The 12581-nt window shown below is 37.4% G+C and overlaps 2 protein-coding genes across 7 annotated transcripts; both read right to left on the reverse strand.

The window, feature by feature from the left end:
• Positions 1-173: 173 nt before the first annotated feature.
• On the reverse strand, positions 174-5132 carry LOC103152652 (gastrula zinc finger protein XlCGF26.1-like). Of its 4 annotated transcripts, none has more exons than XM_016661358.1 (3): positions 4778-5132; positions 4606-4679; positions 174-3664 (listed from the first exon to the last, which is right to left on the reverse strand). In XM_016661358.1, coding segments are annotated over exons 2-3 (1527 nt in total). In that variant the 5' UTR covers positions 4607-4679; positions 4778-5132; the 3' UTR covers positions 174-2138. The 4 variants fall into 4 exon arrangements, with proteins under 4 accessions (XP_016516844.1, XP_007573291.1, XP_007573272.1 ...); XM_007573229.2 differs by having other exon boundaries at positions 4618-4685; XM_007573210.2 differs by having other exon boundaries at positions 4606-4685.
• An 896-nt stretch (positions 5133-6028) lies between these two features.
• LOC103152630 (zinc finger protein OZF-like) lies at positions 6029-11583 on the reverse strand. Of its 3 annotated transcripts, none has more exons than XM_007573193.2 (3): positions 11213-11583; positions 10839-10977; positions 6029-8286 (listed from the first exon to the last, which is right to left on the reverse strand). In XM_007573193.2, the coding sequence occupies exons 2-3, from the start codon at positions 10954-10956 to the stop codon at positions 6947-6949; spliced, it is 1458 nt and encodes a 485-aa protein (XP_007573255.1). In that variant the 5' UTR covers positions 10957-10977; positions 11213-11583; the 3' UTR covers positions 6029-6946. The 3 variants fall into 3 exon arrangements, with proteins under 3 accessions (XP_007573255.1, XP_016516897.1, XP_007573248.1); XM_016661411.1 differs by having other exon boundaries at positions 10839-11064; XM_007573186.2 differs by having other exon boundaries at positions 10839-11583.
• Between the last annotated feature and the right edge of the window lie 998 nt (positions 11584-12581).

Genomic DNA, 12581 nt, shown 5'->3' on the forward strand with positions numbered 1-12581 from the left:
CAGCAGGGTGTAAAAATGGCCCTCTATCCATTTCATTAAAGCGTCATTCAGCTCACTTAACCTGTCCTGTCAGTGCCCCCAAATACCAAAATTGCACATTGTGAATTCGGGGCTTTAAAGTATTAGCATAGCTGTAGAGTGAAGAAATAACTAATTGTTCATGGATTAATAAACTTAGGAGTTATTGTTTATTAAAAGAGGATGAACAGGAATCTGTTAGAAATTAGACAAATATGTGACTCAATTCCCTTTAACAGCATCTTTTTAAAAAAATTGAAGGAACAACATTAGCACAACTGGATATCTTCAAACCAACAATTATGTAATCAAATTAAATCATATCATTATGATGTTGACTTGTATCCAAAAAAATCCCAGTTAACATAAAAAAACAAAAACAGATAATTTATTAGAACTCTAGTTGGTTATAAATGAGAAGATTTTGTGATCAACATATTAATTTTCACGAGTAGATGTCACTGTACAATTTTAATATATTGTCCTTTCTAAATCACAATTTAAAAAGTTTGTGATTATTATTTATTTTTTTTGTTACTTTGTATCTGATGGGCTTTTTTCAGGCGCTTTAATTTAATCTTTATTTTGCTTAAGGGGTTTTCCAATGCGTCGACAATACAGGTAAATAAATCAGAATGTGGCTAAAATCTGAAACAATAGATGAGTCAAAGTGAGACACCTTTTACTAAATCCTTTAATGGTAAGCAGCCTTAGTAGCTTGACAGAAAACTAAATGGTACATCACCATTAACAAGATGATATCTCTAATTCACCCAAATTGCCTTATCACAGAACTTTAAACCATTTTAAGTTTGGTCGGTATCACCGTACAGATTGAAGCAAATTTTGAATCCACTTTGAAAAAAGTTAGACATGAAAAGGCTCGAGTCGAACTCGATACATAAGCTTTGAAAAGCCTCAAAGTATTTCTGACAGTGCTTACTTAATTTTAACAATGACACTCATGTTTCTCTATATCTAATGTACTGAAACAGATAGACATTGCATTACCATACAGAACAAAAATATTTTGGTATTCATATAAATTCATTTCAGATTTAAAGATTATAAAGCTAATTCTGAGCACAGGTGTGTCATATTTACAGCTCTGATTTTCTAGACTCTTGATGCAGAATAAATGATAAGGACTCGTTTCCTATCTGGTTAACTGTAGTTAAATAGTAAAATGTTCTTAAAGGAGCAAAACCTCCACCTACTCTGAAACACTCTGCTATGCACGTTTCAAATGTTTCTGCTCCAACACATTTGATTTAAAGGAATAAATTACTTTCAACAGCACCTTGTTATGCACTGAAAAAGACTTAGCTTTGAAGCCGACATTTTGAAGACTGACTAAATTTATTACCTGTAGGTTTGTGTGTCATGATAACCATGGCACATTATTATGAAGCGGGACAAAATCTTATCAGTTTGTAGAGATGAATCTATGGTGCTATATTTGGATTAACACAGCTGCACCAATTCACCAATCATCCCACATACAAATCACACTGAAACAACACACTGATAATATATGCAGTTGTGAAAATATTAAGCTCGTGAAGGCTATTAAGTGTTACTTTAGGTAATAACAGATGTACGCATTTAAGGTCAATTTTTTTTCTACCCTTGGAACAGAATATAATTTAATTATAGGTAAACAACAAAACCTAACCTTGCTTTACTCATTAAAACAACATGAACAAAAAAGTGTTTGTCTAGCAGAGGAAAGGTTTAGACCTCTAACCCCTAAATAAATAGTACTAGCCCCTGTAGGTGAAATAACATCAGTGAGGTGCTTTTTAGCCATCCAAGGGCAATTTCACACAACAGGTAAATGCAACCCAAATCAGATTTTTTTTTTGCCCACATGCAACCTATGTAGAATGTACAATAAAAAAAATGGCTAAGTTATATTTGTCATAAGCCTTCTTATACAAAGTCAAGCTGTCTTTATGAATATGAACACCTGTTGAAACCCCTTTACTTTGCTGATCGGTTATTTATAGTCTTTCCTGCACAATTAAAGTTTTTAGTTAGCATTTCCTGCAATTTTAACCAACAATCTAAGGAAATATTTTCACACCGTTAGATTCTAACCACAATGACAAAAACTAAACTTATTCCGCTGTGTGAACGGCAACATGTTTGTTTAGATGCTCTTGTCGCGAAAATCCTCTACAACAAAAGCTACAAACATAAGGCCTTTCTCCTGTGTGGACCCTCATGTGTGTTTTGAGATTGTGCTGAAATCGAAATTTCTCTTCACAAATGTTACAGAAAAATGGTTTCTCTCCCGAGTGTATCCGTGTGTGCACTGTCAGATGGGTCTTTCTACTAAATGTTTTACTACAAACATCACAGGCAAATGGCCTCTCACCCGTGTGGACCCTCATGTGCTGTTTAAGGTTTGCCTTAACATGAAACTGTCTTCCACAATCCTCACAGGAGAATGGTTTCTCCCCAGTGTGACTCCTCATGTGCGCCTTGAGCGCAGGCTTTAAAATAAACGTTTTGCCACAAATATCACAGCTGTGTCCGCTCTCGCCACTGTGAAACAGTTTGTGTTTTCGAGCGTAGGACATATATTTGAAACTTTTCCCACAAATATCACACGGAAACGGTTTTTCTGTAGTGTGAACGACCATGTGTGTCTTTAGAGTTTCTTCTTGTGAAAATGCTTTACTACAAACACCACAAACAAATGGCTTCAGTCCAGAGTGGAGGCTCACGTGCTTTTTAAGAATATATGGACATTTGAATCGTTTTTCACACAGTGTACAATGAAATGGTTTCTCCGCTGAGTGCACCTTCATGTGCATTTTCAGAATCCTCCTTAAATGAAAGGTTTTGCCGCAAACATCACAGCCAAATGGCTTCTCTCCCAAGTGGAGCCTCTTGTGTGCTTGCAGAGCACTGTTTACTATAAACCCTTTACCGCAAAAATCACAACCATACGGCTTCTCACCTCTGTGAATTTTAAGGTGAACAGTAAGCTGTAAATGCCGTTTGAAGTTTTTACCGCATTCTTCACAGGTAAATGTTTTTTCTTGTTTATGAACCATCATGTGTTTCTCCAGATTTCCCTTTTTGGTAAAATGTGTTCCACAAACATCGCAACAAAACCATTTGCAATGGACTGGTGGGGAATCCACATTTTCTTTGACTCCAGGACATTTCTGGTTAACCAGACAGAGGGAAGAGCTTTTTCCTTCCTGAAGAGACAACTTGGAGACAAACTGTTTACCAGACTCTGACTGAGGATCAGGTTCTGATCCTATGTCGGGATCAGAACCTGACAAAGGACCTTGCCAATCATCATCATCAGTGACTTCAGTCACAGAAGAATCCGAAGTAATTTCATCAGTTTTTAACTCAAGGCAGCATTTCAAATATGGTTCTGGTCCCCCACACTCAAATTCTGTTTTCATCAGATCAGCTGAGCTGCTGGCTGAAGCTTCAGTCTCTTTATTGTCTTCAGTTTTAATGTGATGAAGCTCTGACAACTGAGGTTTCTCATCATCTTCCCCATTCACAGTAGGCTGCCCTCTTGTGTGAGTGATCCACAGTTCCTCTTGTTCCTCCTTTATCTGGAGAAGTTCTAGGGTCTGCTGGTCCGAACTGAAGTTCTGGTGGACAGGGAACACTGACAAACACATGAACATTTAGAATTACTTCTGGTTCATTTACAAGTAAAATATCACAAAGGTTTTGCAATTTTAACAGAAGGAAGTAAGAGAAATACTTCTTCAAAGATATGTCAAACTGTAAACCCATCCCCTTGTATTATGCTATTTTCCTTCATCCAAAACATGAAAACAAGATTTTTCTTTTCAAGCGACATTGCCCAGGAAGGCAACAGCCAGATTTGATGTTAAAACAAAAAGGTAAGCATGCTGCAGAAAGTCTGCATAACCACTAGATGGCAGCATAAGACCAGCTAATATATAAGGCTGGAGAAACAGCTCAGCCCTGTTGTAAGGCTGGCAGGTGAACTGAAACCTAGCCCAGATTTATTTAGTTTTTATAAGATTTCATTACATTGGATTGATAATTGAACATTTACTGATAGCTGGATTAAAATCTCATCTATTAAAAAAACAACAAAGATGTGCAACTGGTAGAAGCCCTCCCCCCCCCACTAAAGTCAATTACATGTTGAGGCTTACTTCATCACTAAATGCTAGTTAAATTTATAATTCTTAAGATGTTAACATTTCAACCTCTACAAGTTTATTTGTCAGTAAAGCGTATCTTAACAAGAAACCTACTAAAATGTTCTTCAGGACACAGCTGGAGGTTCTTCCAGAAATGTGAAGCTGTTTTTGTAAAAAGCCAGTGTTATTTAAATACACTGACCAATGTACTGTTATTTGCATTGAAATAACAGTACATTTAACATTTTCACATGGAAGCACAATACATGAACATTAAGTTTATGAAAACCTTTCTACACCAAACCAATATTTACACCATTGTACTGCATTCAGGGGCATTATTCATTGCGCCTTTAGGTAAATCTACCTCTGTAATGTGGAAATCATTTTTAAATTATTTACAGTACTGTTATAGTCAGCATTTGCTCACTCTGGATTTTACTTTTCAAAATTCTTGTTTGCAGCTTCACATCTTCAACTGGGTCAAGGTTCCAGCCACATGACCTGAAACTGGAATCACACACAAATCAGAATCTGATCAAAAAAAGTGTATTGATAAGAAATGTAGAGCTGAAGCGATGTTGCAGAGCAGAGTCTGATACCTTGATCAGTAGTTCTGGGTCCACTCTGTAATTAGTCTCGTTGCACTAAATAACGGACATTAAAACCTTCGATGTAAAAACACAGATTAGGTCTCCGCTGTTAGCCACGTTAGCTCCCCGCTGGAAAAAGTCGCGTCGCTTTGCTATTGAAGGCTAATTACATTCTGTAAAGAAAATGCCGGGTGAATGATGGCAGTGGTTTAAAGCAGAACTGAAATCCTCACGAACACGGCCGAGTCAAGAGTGTACAATCTCAGTTACGCACTAATTTTATGTAGACCTGAAGGCGCTTTTCCTCAGTTAGGAAACAGCCTACAAATATAGCGTTGTCACATCCGGTTACTTTCCCCATGCTGACCAATGAATGACAAGTAAAGTTCCGATTCAAAAAGCTACTTCCTCTTACAATTATCAGGTTTTCAGAATTAAACAAATCTTTATAATAAAATTAGTTATTAAACTGCCATGCATTTGTAATTGTTCTAAACAAACATAACTATTTAATTAGTTGTCATTTATATTGCACCAGTTTATAAGAAAGGGTAAGTCACCTTACAGTAAAAATAGATCCAGGTTATAAACACTAAGCTTTATCTTTAGTTCATGAATGTTTTACGTTTAATTTTTTGGTCTTATATCTTTAATTTGTCTTATTTTTTACAGCTCTTTGGTTATATGTATTTAAAAAAAACAAAAAACAATACAATTTAGTCTAAACGCAGCTTTCATATATATATTTATTAAATATGTTTAAAACACATTTTTACTGCTTGATTTGTACTGTTGTACAGCATATAATTTTAGTACAGATCACACAAACACACTTGTACTTCTATGCAAACTGAGGGCTTTGTATTTATTCTAGCAACTGCATTTATGTCTTACACAGTCTCCCCCCAAAGTCTTGTCTCTTCCTAGCACCAAACCAGGAAAAGGTCCTCACTTTCCACAAATGAGCACCCTTTGTTGTATTGTGAAATTGGGCCTCTATGTCAATGTTTCCCAACCCTGGTCCTCAAGGCACACTGTCCTACGAGTTTTAGAGGTTTCCCTGCTTTAACGTGCCTAATTCAACTGATTGCAGTTCAGCAAACGCCTGTTAATCAGTCATCGATTGAAATCAGCTGGACTGAAGCAAGGAAATACCTAAAACATGCAGGGCAGTGAGCCTTGAGGACCAGGGTTGGGAAACACTGCTCTATGTGTTGTATATACAAGTGCACACAGATACACACAAAAACTTCTTTACACTTTAGTATGGGAAGGTTTAGTGGTAAGTTGTTAAACATTTCTCCAAAAATCAATGTAATAAAACAAAAAACAGAAAAATATGAATGATAGGACTTCATTGATCTGCAGCACCATAAAAAAAATTTAACTTTAAAAACAAATGAGTGAAAAACATAATTAATATGCCACCAATTTAGGAGTGACAGGCATGAAGAAGCTTCAAACATTAGCAAAACTGTTGACTGTTAGCGAAATGTTCACAGATTAATGAAATAACTCAGGTATACCTCGAGAGCTACAACCAAGAGATTACAGTGATGTAATTTTAAATTACTTTTAGAGGATGATTCTGAAAGGGTGTATTCAAATAAAATAAAAAATAAAATTCACCCAGAAAGTCTGGTAACAAAGTTCCACTTTCAGTTTTACATAAGTAACACTTGCTTTTAACTGGATATTTACATCCATCACTTTCAAACTTCTTTGTTCTCAAAATCTTGACGAAAAAGTAGAAAAATATTACCAATATACAAAATATTGGAAAGGCAGAACATTTATAAATACATTTATTTAGTATATACAGCAGGAGTCTCCTGTCACAGAGCTTGGGTTAGTAATATATAAAGACTTATCCCCATTTAAGGCCCACTGGTGTGGAAAGGTCCATAGTGGGGCAGAACCTCCACAAACACAATTAAATAATGCTTAAAGGCAGCTGGAGAGTTTGATTCAGGTTATTTATAAAGTGCCAATTCATCCCAAAAGCCAACGTTTTCAGAATCAAAGACTTAATCGTGTGCGGACATGAGGGAGAAATTAACTGGTTTTCAGGGTGGAGGGAGTTTTGTCAAATATGCACCGGTAAAGAGAGGAGCAGCTATGCGACCAGAAACTATTCAGAATATATTCCCACATTAGTCAATAATTCCAAAAACTAAATCATGTCTGAATCAAGTCGCAGCCCTCATGAACACTCATATGTCTCTTTAGATTTCCTTGCTGTGAAAACGCCTTACTGCAAACGCTACACACAAACGGTTTCTCTTTTGTGTGAACGCGCATGTGTCTATTCAGAGAGACCTGTTGTGAAAACGCTTTACTGCAAACACTGCAGACAAACGGCTTTTCCCCTGAGTGGCCTTTCATGTGATTCTCAAGATGACGCTTTTGATTAAACCTGCTTTTACAGACTTCGCAACCAAACGGCCTCTCCTCTGTGTGGAGCCTCAGGTGTCGCTTTAACTGTATTTCGTCCACAAAAAGTTTGTCGCAATCGCTACAGCTAAACGGTGCCGTGTGAACCATCGTATGCTTTCTCAGGTAGACTTGCCGTGAAAATCCTTTATTACAAACACTACAGATAAACGGTTTCTCTCCCGTGTGGACACGCATGTGCCCTTTTAGACTCTCTTTTCGTGAAAAGCCTTTGCTGCAAACACTACAAATAAACGGTTTCTCTCCTGTGTGAACATGTGTGTGACTCTTTAGTGTCTCTTGTAGTGAAAAGCGTTTGTTGCAAACGCCACAAACAAATGGTCTATCTGTTGTGTGGATTCTCATGTGCTTTTTAAGACATTCTTTTATCTTAAATCTTGTGCCACAAATGTCACAGGAAAAGGGTTTTTCTTCCGAATGGACCACCAGGTGAGTTTTGAGAAACTTCTTTGCATGAAACCTCCTGTCGCAAACATTACATGCAAACGGCTTCTCTCCAGTGTGGAGTCTCATGTGCGTCTGAAGGAAACGCTTCTCTTTGAATCCTTTACCACAAAGATCACAGCTATGTTCTCTTATTCCAGTGTGAGTCATCATGTGTAATTTAACCGACGTTTTATGCTTGAAACTTTTGCCACAAAAAACACAGCCGAATGGCTTCTCGCCTGCGTGGACTTCAATCTGAGCCATAAGGCCAGAGCACAGTTTAGATCTTTTACCTCTTTTGTGAACAGTCATGTCACTTTGTTGAAAAGAACAAAATGGATCTGGGCTCCAGTCTGCATCTGCTCCTCCGCAGTCATCTCCGTCAGGATCTGCTTCCAATAGATCAGCAGAGCTGCTGGTCGGAGCTTCTGTCTCTCCGTCGGCAAGAGGTTTGATTCCATCAAGTTCAAACATCAGAGATTTTTCTACATCTTCAATCTTCACAACACGTTGCTCTTCCTCCTGGCTGATCCACAGCTCCTCCTCTTCCTCCTTTATGTCAAGTGTCTCTGAGTCCTGTTGGTCAGAACTGGAGCTCCAGTCATGGACAAACTCTTCCTTTATCACCACCGTCTGGACTGGGAGCAAAGAAACACACACTGACAGTAACTGCCTGCAAACTATGAGGAAAAAGTATCTGCATTTATTAATAAAGGCAGGTTCGCTCAGATATGTTATGAACTATTTATCCAAAAGACAAATTTTCATCAGTGGTTCTGTTCTTGATCTAAATAGGCATCAAACATGTGGAATAAAATAATATTATTTTGACGGTGCAAAGAAGTGCTTCAAAATGTAAAAGATTTCTTCATCTTCAGATCAAACACATTTTAATATCAAACGAGGATAATCTCAGTAAAGATACAAATCTCTTTCCAAATGATGATAGAGACACATAAATCAACCTGTCCACCCTGAGTGAACGAATCACGAAATGACTGCGATTAATAACCACTTTGTTTGGAAAGCTGAGTTCAGCTTCTCTAACCACACCCAGGCCTGATTATTACCAGATCTGCAGAACCAAAACTCAAAAACCTGTTTGACGGCTCTATGTAGCCTAAAAAAATATATTAAAAAAACAACACATATCCAAATCTAAAATACCTGAGGAAAAATTGTTGATTATTTCTTATCAGTTTGGAATAGGGTAAAAAGCAATTTGTAAGGTTTTGGGACTCCAGTGAACCACAGTGAAAGCCATTATCCAAGAATGGAGAAAATATGCGACAGCAGTTCCCAGGAGCGGCTGGGCTACCGTAATCGCTCCTGGAGCGCAGAGATGACTCATCCGAGAGGCCAGAAAGAAACCCAGGAAAAACATGTAAAGCATGTCAGGCCTCAAATGTTTGAACTAAGGTCAAAGGGTGTGAATTAATAAAAGAAAAGAAAAAAATAATCCAATGGAGAGTGCCAGAGTAAAAACCAGTGCCAGAGGAACAACTGGCACTACAGAGGAGAAAAAAAAGAAAAGAAAAAACAGCAGACAGCTTATCCAAAATCTGACAAAAATTATCTTGATCTCTAGTCAACATTTTACTGACGAGCTAAATGCTGTAAAGAAATGCTCGCCACTTACAGTCATACATTTTCTGGTTTTGCTTTGGGTCTGTAAACAAATTTAGCATCAGACAGATGTGTATTATCAGATAATATGTGTACAAAAAGCATTTTACAATTGATGGTTTCTTTTCTTCTTTTCTTTTTGGAAGTGAAAATAGGCAATAAAACCAATCTGGCTGAAAGTCAAAATATAGTTGTCCTCAAGATCTAATAACTGGCTGTGCCACACTTAGCAACTGGCAACAAGAATTTGTGATAATCTGTAAGAGCTCTATTAGTTTTAAAATTTCCCCTTTTGTCTCAGTTCAAAGAATATTTTCCCAAAAGGCTTGGGAATCTTAAAAATACATATTGTTTGTCCACTGTGAGACCAGCCATTATCTCGTTTTTGGTGAAGTGGATCTCTTGGGACTCTGTTATGGATTTACCCACTGTCTTTCTTAATGACGACTCATGATCTCCGATTTTAATTGAGGTAAGACAGGCCTACAGTGTTATAAATGCTGTTCTGGGTTTTTTGTGTGGTACTGGATGAGTAATCATGTGGTCTTGAAGTAATTATGTTTGGCCGGTCTCTCAAGGGAAGCTTAACCACTTTTCCATGTTTTGTCTCCGGTTCCCCGGAGTCCCAAAGTCTTAGAAATGGCTTTTTAATCCATTCCAGACTCAAAGATGTCAGTGACTTTGTGTCTTATCCGCTTATGAATTTCTTCAGACTGGGACATAATGCATCGTGCTACATGTTGCCAGGCAGGCCCTGTGCAAGAGATTTCTCTTCCTACAAATCTGGCAATAGTGTGTGTTTCCTGAAAACACACACAGCACAGCGCTTCAAACAACGAGGTTAATCACAGATAATTCATGATATAACAAGGGGAACACTTAGTTTTTCCACGTATGCCCAAATCAGTTTGGAAAGTAGTTTTTTTGTTTGTTTTTTAATAAATGCAATTATCTGAAAATTTACTTTGCTTTGTCTGATGAAGCATGCAAATTAGCTAAAACAGAAGAAATTTGGAAAATTTCAGAACACCACTTCCTTCATCTGGAGCAGTATATTGCAATATAATATGTGAACGCAGTAAAAATTGTCAAGCTAATTTATACCACAAGCAATCATTCAACACTAAATTTCAAAGGCATGAAACAATGTGGTTTTATTCAAATTGTGATGTGGTAAGTCCCAGTGAGATCCCTGCATCTCCTCCTACACAATGTCATTGAAAATTGATCTGAAATGTCAGTGCTGTATGTGTAATTTAGTGTTTTTCTTCTTAGTTGTATGATTCCCCCCCTTGGTATGTTTTATATTCCATTCTCTTATTTAAATTAACAGCCAAAATTAAACTTCAATTTCTTTTCTTTTGGTGACAAAGTGGTTAGAAGTCATATCTGATGTTAGATTATGGAAAAGGACCCATGATGAACCTGTTCAGAATGTACTCTGCCTGTGCTGAATTGACTGGTGGGATAACTACAGATTTATTATATTGGCTGGGGATTTGATGTTCGTTTAGACTCTTTTCCACAATTCAACAGCTGTTTTTTTTAATCATAGAAAACTTACTGATATCCTTGCTGTCTTGTGTTTCCTCCTCCAGTTCTGATGTGGATGCTGCAGGTATGGGAGACTCCAAGCTGGACCCTCCAGGTTCATCTGCTTCAACCTTCATCATCTCAGTCATCCTCGCTCCACCTGGGATTCCCTTTTACACAATATTTGTCTTCAGCCTAGGTCAAAGTTTCAGCCATAGAACCCGGATCTCCAGGGTTTTTTTTTTTTTTTACTGAAACTGGAATCAGACACCAATCGGCATCTGATTAAATTATATTAAGAGAAACTGTAGACTGTAGCAGAGCTGAAGCTGCAGTGTATAGTCTCATATCTTGGTCACTAGTTCTGGGTCCACTTCTAACTTTCTCCAGTCTCTCGATCCTCACCTGGATAACGACGTTAGAGGAGGTGTCCGCATACGGCGTGGTCTTCCCCACACAGTGTCACAAACTCGGAATATGTGGCTCTAAACCATGAACCTCTACAGGCTTTCACGTTGGAAACACTGATTAACTCCCTACTAGCTGCTTTAGCTCCACGGTGGCTAACAGTTCAGCCACTTTGCTAATAAAGGCTAAATACATTCTGAATAGGAAGCGTCAGCTACAGATGACCGGCGATTTAAAAACAAATGTTGAGGAAGGGTCCTCATGAAGACTTTCTGAGAGACAGACTGAGACATTCACAACAAACAATAAGACGTTTTCTCTGTCTGGACCTACCCAGTCAAGTTTTCATTTTTACATTCAGTAACTTCCTACATACTAACCAATGAATGACGAGTAAAGCGTTGACTCGAAGAACAATTTCCGCTTTCAAACATTAGATTTTCACAATAAAATAATTTAAACGAAATTATTTAACAGATATTTATATTGTGGCATAAGACTGATATGTTATTCCATGTGTCCATCTTTTTCATGTACATTTATGGGATCTCTCCAGGTATTCCGGCTTCCTCCCAGTCTGTGTGTGGCTGGTTGTTTGCCTTATTTGTCAACCTTGAAACCTGATGGATCCCATCTCTCACCTGCTGATTGTTGGAGATTGGCACCAGAACCAGGACAAACGTGTTAGATAACAGATGAATGGGTTTATATATATATATTCCGATAAAGTGCTTTCCTGATGAAAATTAAATTCCCTTTCCAGACTCACACTAGGATTTTAGTTTGATTGGCTAGGTGGATTTCTGTCACCTCAGGTGCTACAAACAACAAAAGTTTTTTGTTATTATTTATTTATTTATTTATTTACTTTTGATCAACCAAAAACACTCTTTAGTTTGGTAAATTTCATTTTTAAGTGTCTCCCTGTTGCCATCTTCTGGCAAAAAAAAGATTAAGTCTTGATGTTGTGGTGACATTTCTGTGTTCAGAAACAATAAATGAAACCAAAAGTTAGTGAAGAAAGTTCAAAACTGAACTTTTAATATGAAATTGCTTTATTTCAAAAAGTTTGACAACTCAAATCCACCACTCAAACTGCATACATGTACAAATGACAGAAAACACTGACAATACTGTAGAACAAACACTAGTTCAGATGTGTATCGCAAAACATTTTTGAACAAATGCTGAACTGAGCAGTTTCTATTGACTGTACATTTCTCTGTATGTTTCTTCAGACCATCATGGGATGTAAAACTCACACTACAAACACTGCAGCTGAAAGGTTTTTCTCCTGAGTGAGTACTCGTGTGCTGTAAGATATACTTTCGAGTATATTTTTAACCACATTCATTACAGGCATGCC

This window comes from Poecilia formosa, unplaced genomic scaffold (genome assembly GCF_000485575.1).
Source record: "Poecilia formosa unplaced genomic scaffold, Poecilia_formosa-5.1.2 Scaffold7, whole genome shotgun sequence".
Lineage (NCBI taxonomy): Eukaryota > Metazoa > Chordata > Actinopteri > Cyprinodontiformes > Poeciliidae > Poecilia > Poecilia formosa.

Excerpts from the sequence above, each read along its gene's own strand:
- LOC103152630 (XM_007573193.2), bottom strand. The coding sequence starts at position 10,956 with ATGACTGAGATGATGAAGGTTGAAGCAGATGAACCTGGAGGGTCCAGC. Across the intron at positions 8,287-10,838 it reads ACAAGACAGCAAGGATATCA|TCCAGACGGTGGTGATAAAG; the intron begins GTAAGTTTTCTA and ends CTTTGCTCCCAG.